Source organism: Terrapene carolina, unplaced genomic scaffold (assembly GCF_002925995.2).
Source record: "Terrapene carolina triunguis isolate 2854851 unplaced genomic scaffold, T_m_triunguis-2.0 Scaffold102, whole genome shotgun sequence".
Taxonomy (NCBI): Eukaryota; Metazoa; Chordata; order Testudines; family Emydidae; genus Terrapene; species Terrapene triunguis.
The window spans coordinates 5,098,208-5,116,253 of NW_020664453.1; the positions used below are offsets into that span (position 1 = coordinate 5,098,208).

The following is an 18,046-nucleotide window of genomic DNA, read 5'->3' on the forward strand; positions in this document are numbered from 1 at the left end:
CACCAAATCCTGCCAAAGATACAGTCTTTTCTAGCACATGTGTATTCACTGCAGATATAAATCCCTGCCTAACCTGCAGCACCTCTGGATCCAGAATGTTCCCAGGGTGCTCATTCATGCAGTTCAGTTGCCAAACATTTAAAATCAGCCATCGAACACCAAAACAGGAAGATAGACAGCAGCAGTCACATCTATTGCAAGAAGAAAGAACCTCATCTTTCAGCTCACCCTGGAAATGGAAGGTTTTCTGATCAACAGTTATTGTGAAGGTACTGTCGTCCTCATCGTCTATACCAATCACAGCTCCCTGTGAAACAAAGAGCAAAAATCCTGATAAGGCAAGCAGTGACATCAGCAGCACACACTATCACTACACTACCGGAATGTATAAAGCATTGACAAAATTGGAAGTAGCCTGGATACTGCAAAGAGGAGGGGGGAAAAGGAAGATTTACTGTTTGTATTTAAGTATAAGAATTAAACCAGATACTTGGTGAAAAGACTGCACCTTGGTTGTAGAGAAAACCAATGGCTATTTCTACAAAGGCTTTATAATTTTCTAAATAAGTGTATACATATTTTGTTTTTGTGATAGACTTAGCATTTAACACAGCACCATTATAAAGCAAATAGTACTCTATTTTGTATTGTACCCCAAGAAAAGTAAGGAATATAGTTAACAGTATCATATATGGAACAATAATAGTTTTCAATACACAATTAAATGAAGTATCGCTCAGGAGATCTTGTTCAGTCTCTAAACAAGATTAATAGTCCATCATTAGTATGTACTACTAGTGGTTAACTTTTGCCTTTGTTTTCTCGTGCTGAGTTACTAGAAGCAATAGACAGATATTTTAAATTTATATATACTCAAGTGTTCATTTCCACATTTGTTCACAGAAAAAACAATTGTATATGCCTGAAGGAGGATGACAATAAGGAACATTCCAGTACATTCAGCATCCAGTTCAAAAGGTTTTTAAATCATCCATGGATTGACTCCTACCTCTATTCTCCTTCCTCGAGTCATCTAGCAACAACCTTCCTCTCTGCCCTTTCCTTACAATTGCACCCTATGCAAGAGCTTTCTCCTGTGCAGCACATAAGTCTGAAACTGTCTAGGTTTCTGCCTCACACACAGTCTCTCTTATTTTAAGTAGCAACTGAAGACATCTTTTCTGCCCTATCTATACTTAATTTCTCTATTACTCATTACATCTGATTTTAACACTAAAACAGAGATACAGCTTATATGAAAGCTGATGATACAAAATGTTATTTGTATGATAAGATCTCTCTTTCTTCTCACACAATACACACAATATTGATAGAAATAGCTGTGCATAAAATATTCTGAAAAAGCAGACAGATGCTCTTATAAGCTTCTTCGATGTACAGCCCAAACAGCGTCACATCAAGGACAGAATTATCCCTATACTACCTTTGCCTGAAAGACTGAAGAAGCCAGCTATTTGTTTTAAATTACTTAATAAGCCAGTGAAACCTGGAGTTGATCTGGATTCACTGGAGCGTTCAGCAAACCTCAATGTGCAGAGATCACATGTTACCTACATGTTTGCAGCAACTTAATCTTACACTACATCATTCACATAAAATGTGTTCAATCTTGTCTGACAGCTCAGCAAACTGAGTTTCCACATTGAAGTTTGCAGTGTTGTTGAAGACATGTTGGTCCTGGGATATTAGAAAGAGACCAGGTGAGTGAGGTAATATTTTTTATTTGACCAACTTCTGTTGGTGAAAAAGATAAGCTTTTGAGCTAAACAGAACTCTACCTCAGATCTGGGAAAGGGCCTCATCCACACTAAAAAGTTAGGCTGACCCAGATATATCCTTCAGGGATATGAAAAATCCACACGTCTTGAGCAGAGTAGCCAACCTCCGGCGTAGACAGTACTAGGTTGATGGAAGAATTCTTCCATTGACCTAGCTACCACCTCCCAGGGAGATGAATTACCTACGCCAATCTGTCAGTGTAGGTAATGTCTATGTTGAAGCACTTCAGTGGTGCAACCATAGCTATGCTGCTGTAACATTTCAAGTGTAGACAAGCCCACAGAGCGTCACAAAGTGGAACAGATTGTTTAGCATAAGTAGTTAACACATACTGTAAAAGACCATTCAAAGAGAAGTGGTGTGTTATCGTTGCAAAAAAAAAAAAAAAAAAAAAAGGGGGGGGGGGGGTTAGTGGGTTGCAGAGTGCTGTAATAAGCCAAAACTCCAGTGTCTTTATTAACACTGTTTTTTAATGTCTAGCAAAATTATGAATTTAAGGTCACTGGCTCATCTTTTGAAGGTGATATGAATGGCTTCCTTTGAGGACGAGGACAGATGTGGAGTGATCATTTTGTGAAAAGCATTAGCATGAAGGAGACAGTTTTAGATTCCAATCCAGTTTACAAATTCAAGGGGCCTCAGGAGATCTTTAAAACTAGAGACAGTACCCAAAGCCAGTGTTTAAATAAAACTAACATTATGACTCTCAAACCAACAGAATAGCAGGACAGAAACTGATTAGAATTTGACAGTTTAGTTTTCATAGTACTGGTGCCATCCTAGGGGCCACAACTCAAAAGCTGAGAAGTGTTCATATTAATAAAAGTTCACTAGTCTCAAGTAGAGTACAGCTTTCACATGAGCACTGTTCCCTACATGAATTTCTAAACCACTGGGCTATGCAAAATGAGTTTTGTTTTTAGATAAAACTAAATATAACTAACTGAAAGATGTTTTTTAAATAGCGACTCCTACCCCGAGTAAACCAAGTGGATGTTCTGTTAATATCAAAATGTAACCTGGGCTAATGAGTCTGACGAAAAAAGGCAATCAAGCTTATTGCTGCCTAGAAGAGAGATGGGGAAGACTGTAATGTGTTCACTTTGCCAATTGGGGGGGGGGCGTTGAGTCTTGTGACTGGGAGAACCCTGGGGGACAGAAAGCTGACTAAGCCAAAAGGACGGGGGACGAGAGGATGACAGCCCTCACTGAGGCACTGCCTATTTTCCCCTTAAAAGGGAGTTGCCGAACTACTCTGGGAGAGAGAAACTGGACTTAGAAACACTGAGGAGGGCCCCCTATGTCATGGGGATTTTTTCTACTGTGAGAAATGCTTATTGCTGCCACAGAGCGGTTGGCTGCCTGGGCGAATCAGTGCCCTCATCACCTCAATTAAGTGCCTTCAAGCCTGCAAGGACTCATCAAGGTACATGGGTTCCTCTACGTTATGGAGCCCCCAAGTGTGGACTATACTGGACTCATGAATCCAGGGAAATCACCCTGGGGATAGTGTTACTTGCAGGTTGTAGGATATTACTGATGTTGCCCATTTCCCTTTATATGCTGCCTCTTTATTTCCCCTTGTAAATAAAGTGTACCTTGTCTGTGGGTTCATCCATTAGAGGTGTCAGAAGAGTATATGTACGTGGTATCAGGCTAGTCAAGAGATCCTGACTACCTTAGACAGATAGGTGGAGACACCACTAGTTAGAAGAAGAACCCAGGCCATTGAAGCCTACTGCAGCCAAAGCAGAAAGACAATGGGTAAGGACTCTTCTTGATGATTAGCTGCCTTTAGGGGTACACCATCCCATAAAACCCCCTTACAAAAAAAAATTTCAGTGAGGATCACCCCCCAAGATGGTTTAGAAAATAAATGATCCAGCATGAGGGCTGTTTAGTCTATGGCTGGATTTGAATGAGATTATAAAGAGATATTTTGCCAATCAGATCATTTGGTTGTCTGAACATTTCCAACCCTATATCTCTGAAAGATACAGGAACAGCTTCAACAGCAGTGGTTCTGTGGTTAGTTTTGGATTGGAGAAGAGGAGAACTGCACGTTTGAAAAAAAACACTGGCAATATTTTAATGCATGTTTCACAGTGCTTTTAATATCTTCTGCACATCCCCTTTGTTTTCCTTTAATGTTGTCAGAATGGTGCCAAACAACTTCACACTTCAGTCTCAACAGCGCCCAACTCCCTCACAAGGCAGTATTAACAAGGCTATGTTTTAGTTAAATATTATAGACCTTATAGGTAGATTTTGCAATAAGCAAGCCCCTTGTGTATTCCATGGCAAATTAGAAGTTTAGGTATTTTCTGACCTTAAACACTCATAACTGGAAAACTAGTGAAGTGACAACACCATGAGAATAGAGTGAGTGAAATCTGATCAGTAAGTGGAAAGGATTTCTGAACAGACTGTTTAAAAACACTTTTGTTTGTTTTTGTTCACACCTACTTAACTGCAGTGATTAATGAATAATTTAAATAGAGGACATCTTTGTTAGAGAGTCAGATTTACACTCCCCCTGCTTCAGACTTCCTTATAAACCACTGTCATCTGCCATAACAGCAGTTTAAGTCACACTGAATGGGGAAAGACTGGGAAAAGGAGACCTAAAAAAACCTACACTCAAAAAATGACAGGGAAATGAACATGGCAGCTCAGAAAAGCTCCAAAGAGTAACCTAGGAAATATCAAGCTAAGTTAATGTTCTTATTACACTTTTTTAAAAGTAGCCGATACTACAAAGTTAACCAGATTCCTATGAACTGCCCCTCCTTCTCTAGAAGAGAACTTCACATGTTCCACAAGGGGGCAGGCTTTGCTGTGACCGGCCTCTGCATGGAGAGCTTACTACACTGGCAGCAGCACGTAGGCTATGTGCAGCTATATGCCACAGTGAAAAACAGACTGTCCACACTGTGATGTGTAGTTACATATGGCAGTGAAAGGCTCTGGCAGGGGGAAAGCAGTGGGACACTACATTGCTAAAAATAGCAGTGTAGACGTCTGAGACACTGCTTAAAACACAGAAAGCCATGGATGGTATATACCTTAAAGTTCTGGCATATCTTTACTCGCCTAAGCAGTACCTCACTATCTACCATGCTATTTATGCCCACGCTAGGGGGACTGTGATGAGGTGGATAAACCCCACACTGGAGAGGCAGGGATGCAGGAACAACTCTGGGCCCAGGAAGCCCCACCCCAGCAAGCCTGCTGAGCATGCTCTCGTTGGAGGAGGCGTTAAAAAGAAAGTCTGTTCAGCACAGCATGGTAGTGGGTGGAGAGAGGCAAGCCTGCACTCACTACTATGGAAAGAGTGCGGCAAACAGGTATCGCCAGGAGGGGACTGCTGCATGAAGCCAGGACTCCCTAATCTGCTGAGGCTCACGGTCCGGATTGCAAGGAACAACTACAAGCCACAATGCACAAAGTGGTAGGAAGAGGCAAAGGGGAAAGTATTAGTCTGACCGCTGATAGGGATACCTTCCTTACAGTGCTCCAGAGAGCCCATCAATCAGAACTCTGTGGAGTCGGGGAGCCCAGCTCCTCCTGCTCCTTTAACAGCTAGACACAGCTGCTATCACAGACTTGAGCCACACGGCAGGGCTGCCACCACAGACTCTGACCATTGGGTGGGCCCCCACCTGGCTCACAACTGGTGGAGAATGCCAACATGAGGGCCCAGTCCTGCTGAAGGACATAAGGAAGGCCAACTGAGAAGCAAGGAAGGAAGAGGGGCGACATAGATGTGGCGAAGCTGCTGAAGGAGGTGGTGAAGAGCCAACAACAGGCGATCCAGTTGCAGCAGCAGCAACAGAATCAATTACGGCAATGGCTGGCCACCCAGAAACAGGAGCAATTCATCTAGAAGCTAACCACTCAGCACCAAGAACAGCACCACCACCAGGTCCAGCAGATGGCAGCACAACAAGCCCCAGAAGCCACTGCTAACCCAGGGTCAGGGTCCCGTAGGGTGATCCCGATGCCAGGGATCCTGGCAAGGCTGATGAAGACAGGCCCAGAGGATGAATGACCCCGAACCTTTCTTGGTGACATTTGAACATTGTGGCCACCATGGTAGCATGGTCACCAGGCCATGCTCTTGACCCCATACCTGACAAGACTGGCCCAGGTGCTAGATACCAGGATGCCTAAAAGTATCATAAGATCAAGGCAGTCATTCTCCTCAGAGACATATCGACAGTGCTTCCAGAGAGAAAAGCACCACTGGGGGCCTGCCATCAGGTAGTGGCCTAGCGCCTCAAGGATTGTTGCTGGTGCTGGCTAATTCCAGACAGGCGCACTGGGGTACAGCTGGTGGAGGATATTGTGCTCAAACAATTTATCTAGGTTCTCAGGGGCCAGGAGTGGGTGCAGAGACATTGACACAGCATGCCATCAGAGATGCCGGGCCTTATGGAGAATTACCTGGCTACCAAAGGGCCAAGCCCCCAAGGCGCTGTCGCCAAATGTAGAAACCCAAGCACAACGGAGAGAATGGGGCACAGGAGACCATCAGCTGAGGTGAGGCCTTAGTGCCTTCCAGGGCAGAGACTATGAGGCTGAACAAGAACTCCCCAGAACACAGAGATGTACAGAGCTGGGGTCCATGGAAGCCAAGGCTCCCCCAACTGTGATAATCCCAACGGAGGGGTGGGGAGACAACAGCCCCAGCAGCAGGCAATTGCTTCAAGCATGGGCAGCACAGTCACTTTCAAGGTGACTGCTCCTTTATGGACTATAGCTACAGGCAAGCCTGGACAGCCACTCCCAGAGCCCACAAACAGGGACCGGACAAGATGATAGTCCCAGTAAGGATCTACAGTCCAAAATTATGGGCTTAATAGATTCAAGGTGCAGCCAGGCCCCCATATACACAGAGATGTGCGCTCATACACCACAAAGGAGATATAGTTGACAGTGAGGAACCACACTGAGACTCTCCGTGTGGGGGCGGAGGTCTCCCTCACCAACCCACTAGTTCTGCACCATGACTGGAACTACTTTGGTGAAGTCTTGCAGGGGCAGTAGAAAGATCCGTGCAGAGGGGATGACCGTGCCTTCAAGACCAGAGAAGAAGTGGGGTCTGGGGAGCCGGCTGATGCAAGAACGTGAGAATATCCGGAAGAGGGGACTTCACAACTTGTGAGCGGGCCCCTAAGGGACCAGTGAACTCAAAGTCCTGTGGGTACAGAATGGCTGACCCAAAACAAGGATTTCATAGGGGAACAGAAGAGCGACCCCATCTTGAGCAAAGCATACAAATAGCTGGCCACTGCCAACGAGGAAGCAGTCAACCAATAGAGGCTAAGACAATAGCCATGCATCCAACTAAGAAAGGAATGATTACCAGGTGGTACGTGACCCCCAGATCACCAAACCGCAGTCCCAACTTCTGCTACCCTGGTCCTTTCAGAGAGTTACTCCAGCTCACGCACTTGGTACCATGCATCAGCCACCTGGGAAGGGAGAAAACCCTTGAAAGAATTACCAGACTGTTCTATTGGCCAGGCATCTACAAAGAGATAAGGGTAATTTACTATTTGTCCTGCCTGGAATGTCAGTTGACAGGACCCAAGGCCCACCCTGATACTCATGCCAGTAACAGACACCCCCTTTGAGAGAATCGGCATTTGACTGGACCACTAGAGAAGAGCATGAAGGGATAACAGCACATATTGGTGATCATGGATTATGGCACGTGGTACTCAGAGACCATTCCGCTTCTCACAACCAATGCGGTGACCACAGCTATGGAACTCATGATGGTCTTTGTGAGGGTGGGGATCCCCAAAGAAACAGACCAGGAGCTGAACTTCATGTCACAATTGATGAAAAACATATGTGAGCTACTGAAAATCAAATCTCTAGGACATCTGTCTACTACCCCCAAACAGATGGACTAATCAAACACTTCAACGGGACCCTGAAAGGGATGATGACAAAGTTTGTGGCTGAAGACCCTCACTACAGGGATCATTTGTTATTGCCCCTGCTATTTGCAGTGCGCAAGGTTTCACAAGCATCCACGGGGTTCTCACCCTTCCGGTTGTTCTATGGGAGACAATCCCAGGGGATTCTACATCTAGTTGGGAAACTTGGGATCTTGCTCCTCTCACAGTCACTGCACTAATAAAGCACATTCTCCAGCTCTGAGCGAAGCTGAAGACACTATGGACTTTTGCCCCTTATAGTCCCAAGATTGTCAAAAACGAGCCTATAATAGGGGCACCCATCCACACAAATTCCAGCCCGGAGACAGGGTATTGCTGTTGCTGCCCAGCTTGGAATCAGAGTTAATGGCAAGGACCCTTCAAGGTGGCACACCAGGTAGGAGCAGTGGATTACAAGATCCAACAATCTGGGAAGAACAAAGAGAGCCTGGTTTATCATATAAGTCTTCTGAAGGCCTGACAAGACCGCAAGAGGTTATTCATAAACATATTACCCCCCAATCCAGAGCTGAGCCCCCATGCACCATTATCCCAGGGCCAGACAATTCCCTTGGGGGAAGGGCTTCAGCTGTCGTAATGGACTAAGACATTGCAGGTGGTCCAATCTTTACCTTCCACGTTCTAGTCACGACCCAGATGAACCCATCTGTTTGTCAACCTCACAACAGAGCACAGACACAAGGTCTGTGAGAGTCGTCATCCCCTGTCCAGAAAGAAGCAGGATGCTATCCATTGGGAGCTGCAGGCAATGTTGGACCTCAGGGTGGTAGAAGAATCCCACGGATGGTGGGGACCCAATGTCCTGCTACCCATGGCAGATGGGACAACTCGGTTTTGAAACAACTTTAGGAAGGTGAATGCAATATCCACATTTGACGCATATTCATATTGTTGACTGATTGGGGGCCACGAAGTACATCTCCACTTTAGATCGGACCAAAGCATCTCAAGAGAAAACAACCTTTGCAACATCTTTCAGCCTGTACCATTTCAAAACTATTCCCTTCAGCCTTCACAGGGCCATGGCCACCTTCTAACAGTTGACAGACACAGTCCTGCAACCACACAGCCAGTATGAGACAGCCTACATAGTCGATATACACCTATACAGTTGTGATTGGAAAAAACACCTCAAGCATATATTGGTAGTCCTAGGGGCCTCAAAGAAGCTGGCCTCACCACAAACCCAACCAAGTGCTGATTGGGGTTTCATGAGGTGATGTATCTGAAATACACAATTAGAAGGGGCAAACTTAGGCCTTTAATTGGGAAGGTCCAGGCCTTGACTGATTGTCCTGTGCCATCGACAAAGAAACAAGTTAGATGATTTTGGGGTCTGGCTGGCTACTATAAGCAGTTCATACCCCATTTCATCACAATAGCTGCACCCCTCACTCACTTAGTGAAGAACTCTATCCCCAAGATGATCACCTGGTCTGAGGTCTGTAACAAAGCCTACAGAATCTTGAAAGACTGCCTGAGCAGTGAACTGGTCCTCTTCCACCCGGACTTCACGTGATTGTTCATACTCCACACAGGCATTTCGGATGTGGGGCTATAGTCACCGCTATCCCAAGACTTTAATGAGGAAGACAATCCAATACGCTACATTGACCAGAAACTATTCCCATGAGAGGGCCTACTCAACCACAGAAAAAGAGACCTTGGTGGTGAAATGGGCCATAGAAGCATTGTAATATTACCTACTGGGAAATCCCTTCCTCCTGATAATTGATCATGCACCCCTCCACTGGATAAATACCATGAAAGACACCAAACCCCCAGATTATGAGGCGATACTTGGCCTCACAACCTTATGCCTTCCAGATAGCCCATAAGCTAGGGAACAAACTCCAGAATGCCCAATGGACATGCTCCAGTTGGACGAGAGGTTTAAAAGGGAGTCTCTTTGGCACAGCAGGGTGGTGGGCAGAGAAAGACAGGCCTGTATTCATGGCTAAAGACGAACTACTGCAGACGAGTATCCCCAGGAGGGAACTGCTGCACAAAGTCAAGACTCCCTAGCCTGCTGAGGCTCGTGGGCTGGATGACAAAGAACAACTGCAAGTAACAATGCACCCTGAGGTGGTACAGAGTGGCAGGAAGAGGCCCGGGAGAGAGTGTTAGCTGGACTGCAGATAGTGGGTGCCTTCCTTACAGAGGGCCCCTGGGTTAGAATTCAGGGGAGTGGGAGGAGCTGGATTTCCCTACCCCCTTAACTGCTAGGTGGGGCTGACGCCACAGACTGACCATAGGCAGGGTGGCCCAGCACAGTCCCCCTCTTCCGCCCCACTCACAGGGGCATGCAGTGTACTTACTTTACATGCTGCCGTAAGCATAGACATAACCTGATAAATTTACAACTCACCCCCACCACCACTGAGGAAAAAAAGACAGAAGATGGGCATAAATGGCTTTTAAGAGAATAAGTCATGTGAGATCAGAGTGACAGAAGAAAACCATTTTTAGGTAGATAGTGTGAGCAATCAGCAGACATTTTGGGCCTAAGCTTGCTCTCTCAAACTATCTAAAAAGTGACTCTCTCGTTGTACATGGGTCAGTAGGATCACAATAATGTCTAGTTCTTATACAGCTCTTTATCCATAGATCTCAGAGAATTTGATGAAGGAGCTAAGTATTGTTATGCCCGTTTTACATATAGGGAAACGGAGGCCGGGGGAAGTGTCAAGTGACTTGCCCCAGGTGAACCAGCAGCCCTGTGACAGTGTGAGGAACGGAACCAAGGTCTCAAGTCCCCAGTCCAGTGCCCTATCCAGTAAAACCACATTACCCACATTGTAAGGTGTTAAGAAACACAAGAGAAAATACTTACTCTGAGTCGAACACACCCTCTTCGTGATCCTCTCATCATTTTGTCCTTTGACTGAAAGAGAGAACAGATTAATTGGATTAATAAACTTACTAAGAAATCACACACAAAAAATTATTCAATACAATTTGGAAAGAAGTAAAGCATTTTGGAGTAAAGTTTTATGGACTGGTGAAATAAAACTACCACTATGACAGAGGTTATACCAGAGGCGTAGCGAACGCCCTCCGTACCCTCCGACCGGAGGGGGCCCCGCAAGGAAGGGGGCCCCTAACAGTGGCAAAATAAATACCGCATTCCAGTTTCTGCATTGTAAGGGGCCCCGCCCGGACATATGTTCGGAGGGGGCCACGTTCTTTGTTGCTACGGCCCTGGGTTATATTCCATATAGCACAGGAAGAAAGAAGCCATAACACACAACTGTCTGTTTTCTGGTGTTATGTATGGTAGGAGGTAACGTCATGGCATGGGACAGTAGCTCTTCTAAAGGTGTCACACAATAGAGAGTCAATAAAGTGCACATCAAACCACATATAAAACTTCTTGAAGAAAGAGACTAAGGGCTCCACACAACCATCTACTCCATTGTCTCTGAAAGTAGATTTTGACCTAAGTGCACAGGAAACACCGGAAAATGCAACCCAACCACATTTGTTTTCAGGAAGTAAGGATGGATACAGTCCCCCAAGCCGCAGCTACAGAGCCCAGAATGATTATCTTAGAAATTCCAAACTAGGATTTAAAACTAAACTAGTATTTTCAGAGGAGTGAGTTTGTTTGTTTTTAACATAATGAATGCTTCTGCAGATAAACTCTCTTACAATTGAACATGTTAGTATGTTGCATAATTACCTGAGAACAGATTTACATATTGCTTGAAATTTGTAAGGTATGTTTTCTTTCCACAGGAAAAACTACTCTGTAAAACTGTCCAAAATCTAAAGTAACCCTTTTGGGGTTACTTACAAAAGGCCCACATACCTAGTTTATATGCATTTTTGAAGATTTACAATTCAAGTATACCAAAGTGTGACATATTCCTCATCCATCTTCAGTTTTGCCTCCTCAGGCTCCTATAACCACACTCAACCTTGGGCTACACTTCACCTAGATTTGCTGCTCCAACAAACAGCACTTTCAATGATGCACAACTAGTTTCTCTAAATAAACAATTATTTGGCAATTAGCAGTTAATGCCTTCTGCTCATTTAGAGTGGAAATACAGAAGAAATTTTGCACCAAAAGCAAAAATCTATTTTGCCCCCATATTTACAGAAATGTGGCATTGTTAGATTCCTGTTGTGAAACACCTACCTCCTATTCAGCAATACCTCTGAACTCAGGTTCTGTAGAAACCATATCCCTGGGGTACAATAGGCCCACATGACAAAATACAAGGCATGTGGCTGTTCAAGATTGCAGCTAGCTAAAATCATACAAAAGAGGACGGGGGGGGGGGGGAGAGGAGGAAAGTTTTAAAAGCAAAGACTGCTTCCTCTCCTTCATCTGCCAAATTTCACCTGCATTTTGCTTGTAACAGATGCCAGAAGAAAGTGTGGATTTGTTGCATGTATTCCACTAAGTAAAATTTGATAGTTTCTAGTAATTGTTTCACACTCCCACCATGCCTGAATTGGTTGCCGATTTAAAATATGAATACATCTGTAACCAATTAGTGATGATAGGACTGTAAACCTACTGGAAGCTACTGAATTTTACTTAATGAACACATTAAAAGTGCATTTTCATATATAACTACACTGACATATGCTGCTGACATCTAGTCTGGCCTTTCAGTCACCATGAAAGGGGATTGTCTAATTAGGTCTGCCACAGGAAAGGAGTGTTGCTGATGGGTTCATGAAAGAGATATACAAATAGTATTTAAATTATACTGTTTTGAACTTGCTTCAATTTTATGGAGTGGTATTTGGAACAAGAATTAATAAGGTGCAGAACTTCCATAATCCTTTAAAAATCAGTGTAACACACAAAGATAGAGATTCATTTATAAAAATTAGTAAAATTAGTTTACAATCTCACTTACTTATTCCGGTTTTTTACAGGTTTGTGTAACTATGCCCATCTGACTATCAGTTTTCATTACACTGCTAAAACATTATTTTCATTTAGTACAGCAATACCTAAAACCTAAAATGTTTAGACTAAACTATTACATGAACTACTTTGAGTATGACATACAGCAATTTACTGTACCTTGCATTTTGGATTCAGCTTTAAAGGTGATTTTAAAAGTCATCAAACCAGATTACTACAAAGTATAGAAAATGCAGTTGAAATAGCATACATAAGTAGCTGGATTTTGTGAAATTAAATGTTAAAACACTAACATTACCAGGAGAAAAAAAAAGGGAATGCCAATAGAACTGAACATTGGCATAAAGTGATGGATCTATTAAACCAACATTTATTGATGTTTTAACCTTTATTTCTGGTGAAAATGTATGAGCCAGAAAGCATGGTTTGACTTTCTGATCCCAACTTGACAGTATTCCACAGTGACTTTTACAGAATAAGTAATCCAACAAATTTAAGTGGTAGATCACTTCTTTCACTCAAGATGAAGGGGGAAAAAACCCAGATAAACAACACTTATTAAAAAAAACCCTCTTATCTCTCCCCCCCCCCCCCATTCACCGTTTTTTAACGTACTGGTTACATAAACGGTTTTTGTACTCCGTAAGTGGTGGCTAGAAATCTAGTCAGTCAGCAAGGTAAGAGCCTAAAAGGGGTGATCTGTTCTTGGCGTGGGGTTTACACATACACCAGTACTATTCTGCGATCCCTGGAGAAAGGGTGCTACAGAAGAGCGAAGTGCTTTACAAAGGCGTAGACACTCAGCCTCACAGCAGACGCGAGGAAGGTCAAACGCTCCCGACGCCCCATTCTCCAGAGAGATGCCGAGTCACGGAGGACCGGCCCCTCGCGGTGGGTCACAGCCGCCGGGAGCTGGGGATAGGAGCCAGGAGCGCGGGCAGCACCTCTCGCTCTGGGCAGCAGGGGCCTGTCGGCAGTGAGGCCCCCCCCCCCCCCCTTCAGGGGGGGGGGGGGGGGGAAGGATCCCAACGCCTTTCGCACGCCGGGACCGCCCCCTCCAGCCACCGGGCCTAGCGACGGGTTAGCAGCGCCCCCCTCAGAGCCAGCCCCTGCACGCTGGGGGACAACGGGGAACAGGCGGACCGAGACCAGCGTGTCACACACTGGGGGGGGGGGCGGTACCCGACGTCCTTCCACATGCTCCCCCCATCCTATCCCCGGACGCGGCTGCCAAGAAAAACGCTTCTCGCCCCCCGTCTCTAAATCTTTCACAGGGGCCTCCCGATTGGCTCCCACCATCGTCTCCTCCCTCCCCATTGGCCGCCCAGTGACCAGCACCCCCCCCCTCCCCGAAGCCCGCTCCCCTCTCACCCGCCCGGCACCTCACCGTGTAGTAGGAGAGCAGCCCCGCGTTATAGTCCAGCACGAACCAGCGGTACTGCCAGCCCTTCATCACGTTGGTCCATTTGCTCAGCGGCCCCTCCATGATGGACGCCATCTTGGGAGCCAGCCCGGCACCGCGGAGCCGGAGGCTCGGCGGGGATGGGGGAGACGGCACTGCGAGCGGGCTGGGGCCGGGCACGCAGCGGGAGGGCAAGAAGGGACCAGGCACGAAACAAACAGATGGGAGGGGCAGCCGCGAGAGCAAGAGAAACAGTCGGGGGCGGGGCTTGCTCACGCAGAGGGGGGCGGGGCCAAGCAGCCAACAAAACAACCCGGGGGCGGAGGGAGAGAGGAAGACCTTTGCCTGGGCACGCGGCTAGGGGCGGGGTCAGGGACTAAACTCAAGCGCGAGCTAGGGAAATACAGCGGAGAGGCTGGGCCGCTAACAGGAAGTGGCGAAGAAAAAGAGGGCGGGGCTCAGGTCAGGGGGCGGGGCCATGCCCTGGCTCCTCACCCAGGGAAGCTGTGAGCTCAGCAAGGGGGCGGGGTCTGGCTTCTCCCTCTGGGAGGGGTGTGTCTCCGCTCCCGGGAGCGGGGCCCCGCCCAGAGCAGTAGGCGGCGCCAGTCTCTTCACCCTGGAGCGGGGCCCGGGGCAGGGCCTGGCTCCTCTGGCAGGGGGCGGGGCCCCGGCCTAAGGCTTTTAGAGGCGCGGCAGGTTGCCTAGCAATGACTCCGGTGCTGGAGGAGCGAGCGCGGGCTCTGTGCACCAGGGCTGGGTGCTGAGGGGAGTCAGAGCGGAGTGTGGGGCAGCCGGCAGGGCATGAAGGCTGAAGTATATATGAGGTCAGGAGCACTGGGCCGCATAGGTCCTGGAACTAGGGTTGCTGCCACCTCCCCTGTCTTGAAGTAGTAATAACCCAAATACATGGTTTCTGCCTTCACCACCCCCACTATAAAAATTGTTCCCGCACCACTGCTGGGCAGTGGGGCCAATTTCGAGGCTAGAGGGAGGTGTGAGTGCAGGGGCTTCGGAGTGGGAGAGCCAAGTGTGCAGCTGGGAACAATGGGCATGAGCTGTGAATGCAGGGCTTGGGCCAGGGACTGAGTGTGTAGCTTGAGCCAAGGCTGCAGGGGGTGAGAGCTGAATGCCATCCTAGCCATGGATGAGGGACAGGGCAAGGTGCAGGGAGCATGGGCAGGGTGCCACGTGCATTCCTGCAGCATTCTGCTGTCATCTAGTGCCTCAAATACTGCAGGGCCCACTAGCCCCTTTCTGATTCTGTACTCACTGGTGTAGTTTGCAGATGTGGCACTGCATGCACTGCCAATCTCTGTCAAGTTTCATTTACATTCATTGTCCAAAACTTTCCCTTCAGGTACCTTTTGTACCTACTTCCTCTTGTACCTTTCCCAGACAGTGGGCCCGGCTGAACCCTGGTATAAGTTACTCACTACCTTGCTCCTGCTGGAAGTGGTGTTTACATTATACAAGGGCTGCACTTGGTCTAAGGTCTTAGACCAGAAAACTGGTTAAGAGTTTAGCCATCCGCGCACACTTCTCACACCACTTTTATGTCAGAGTAGCTCTAATGACTACAGAGGATTTACTCCTGATTTACAGTGTTGTGAAAGGAGAATCAGGCTTCATTAATATTCCTCTCTGCAATGCAAAAACATTCATCTTTGACCTTAGCAGAGAACAAATACTTTCCTATTTGTAATTTATCCTGCCATTTCACATCTAACTGCTCTAAAAACCTCACTGTGGTTGCTACTGTACTTTGTTTCCAGCTGCAATTTAAGGAGTTTGGTGCAATATTTCTGGTAGGCACCAGATGGTGCCCTTACACACAGTCTTACCAGTTCGGTTGTGATGATGTACAGGCAGTTCAATCTTGCAGAAATTTTTGTCAGTTGTAACAATTTTTTTTAGCTGTACATGTCTCCACTAAAATCTGTTTACTGATTTAGTATCTCTAAATGCAGAATTGCTGCCTATAGATTATACCAACATAAGCAAAATAAAACATTACACAGTGTCAAAACTCTAGTTTTAACATGTAAAACCTTTCATTGGTTTGGATCCTGGTTGCTCAGATCACTTGTTTCACTGTGTCGTACCACAGCAATTGAGACCCTCCAAAGAGCTCAAGTGAACATCTGTCTTGTTTAATTTGAGACTGGAGACAGCACACTCTCAGAGAGGGATCCTCCACTGAGGAATTTGCACTTCCTCTTTGTTTGATGGAGCCTCAAATTCAGATTCCAAGGCCAGAATCATCTAGTCTGATCTCCTCAAAATAATTCCTATACCATAGCTTTTAGAAACATAACTTTGAAATCAAGATTGGAAATAAGGTGTACATTTTTAACAGTGAGAGTAATTAACCATTGGAACAATTTACCAAGAGTTGTGATGGACTCTCCATCATTGATATCCAATCTGAATTTGTCTAGCTTCAGCTTCTAGTATTCTCTGCTAGAGCCACATAGACTGTGATCCAGTCACCCCTTCTCCTCCTCTTCAAATCAATAGATTGAGCTCCTTGAGTCTATCACAAAAAGGCATGCTTTCTAACCCTTTAATCATTCTCGTGGCTTTTCTCTGACGCTCTCCAATTTATCACCACTTGAGTTGTGGACACCAGTCTACTCCTACTCAAGATTCCCCTGTTTATGCATCTAAGGATCCCATTAGCCTTTTTAGCTGCAGATTTGCAGTGGGAGCTCATGTTGAGCTGATTATCTACCATAACCCCATATCTTTTTCAGTCACTGCTTCCCAAATTAGAGTCTCCTGTCCTGTAAGTATGGCCTATGTTCTTCGTTCCTAACTGTATACATTTAGCCCTATTAAAATGCATAATGTTTGCTTATGTTCAGTTCACCAAGCAATCCAGATCTCTCCATATTAGCCACCTGTCCCCTTCATTATTTACCATTCTCCCCAATTTTTGTCATCTGCAAAATTTATCCAAAATGATTGTATGTTTTCTTCCAGGTCGTCGATAAAAGTGTTAAATAGCATAGGACCAAGGACCAATCCCTGTAGGATCCCCCTGGAAACACACCCCTTGAAGATGATTCCCAATTTACAGTTATATTGAAGCCAATTTAATGTGTACCTATAAATTGATGTTCTCACCTCTAGGTTACCCCTTATGCCTGGACATGGTGCTCCAAGTGATTTTGCCTCATGCATCTCCTCCGGTAACCACTTTCTCAGTCATAGTGACCACTCAGCTGGTCTCTTCCCCAGACTCCCTCAGTGGGTCTTCTGTGGCTCAGCCCTCTGGCCAAGTCAAACACTCATTCAGTCCCCTTGCAGGGTTCAGCTCTGAATAAGAGGTCCTTTACCACTCCTAGGCTTGACTTCACAAACAAAGAGTTCTTTACCCCTTCTGGACCCAACATCAATTTGTTTTGCCCTTGTAGGCCCTAGCTCAGGGCTCCCCCACAGAAGCCACTGTGCTACTTGTGGGTTGCTCAGCCTCTTCCCAAAGCATATCTCCCCTTGTTCCTCTCTACAGAATCCTCCTCTCTCCACTGAGTGCTCAGGTCTATTTAAGGGTATGTCTACACTGGCAGAGTTACAGCGCCGGCAGTTACAGCACCGCTCAAAGAGTGCTGAAAGAAATCCGCTGTTGTGTGTTCACACTGTCAGCTGCCTGCGCAATAGCATGTTCACACTTGCGGCACTTGCTTCGGTATTCGGAGTGGTGCACTCTGGACAGCTATCCCACAGAGCATCTCTTCCTCTTCTGCCGCTAAGAGTTGTGGGAAGGCGGAGGGGGTCACGGGGCATCCTGGGTCCTGTCCCAATGACTCGTGATGCCTTGCTTCACATCCTAGCAATCCCTGTGCTTCCGTCCGCATTTGGCGCCATCTTTCAACAGTTTGTGTACTGTGCGCTCTGCCTCTTCGGTCTGCAGGAATGGATCCCGCACTGTTGACCAATATGCTGCTCGCTCTCACTAACACATCATTAGTGGCAGTGGAGTTA

At 46.3% G+C, this 18,046-nt stretch overlaps 1 protein-coding gene across 2 annotated transcripts in view; it reads right to left on the bottom strand.

The window, feature by feature from the left end:
* The window catches only part of LOC112104312 (oxysterol-binding protein-related protein 9), a 114,343-nt gene extending 100,020 nt beyond the window's left edge, over nucleotides 1-14,323 (bottom strand). For both annotated transcript variants that reach the window (XM_026651745.1, XM_026651744.1), the window contains exons 1-3: nucleotides 14,048-14,323; nucleotides 10,606-10,656; nucleotides 212-307 (exon numbers count right to left, since the gene is read on the bottom strand). In XM_026651745.1, coding sequence (XP_026507530.1) covers nucleotides 212-307; nucleotides 10,606-10,656; nucleotides 14,048-14,158 — 258 coding nt within the window. In that variant the 5' untranslated portion in view covers nucleotides 14,159-14,323. The remainder of the gene's footprint in view (nucleotides 1-211; nucleotides 308-10,605; nucleotides 10,657-14,047) is intronic.
* Nucleotides 14,324-18,046: the final 3,723 nt, after the last annotated feature.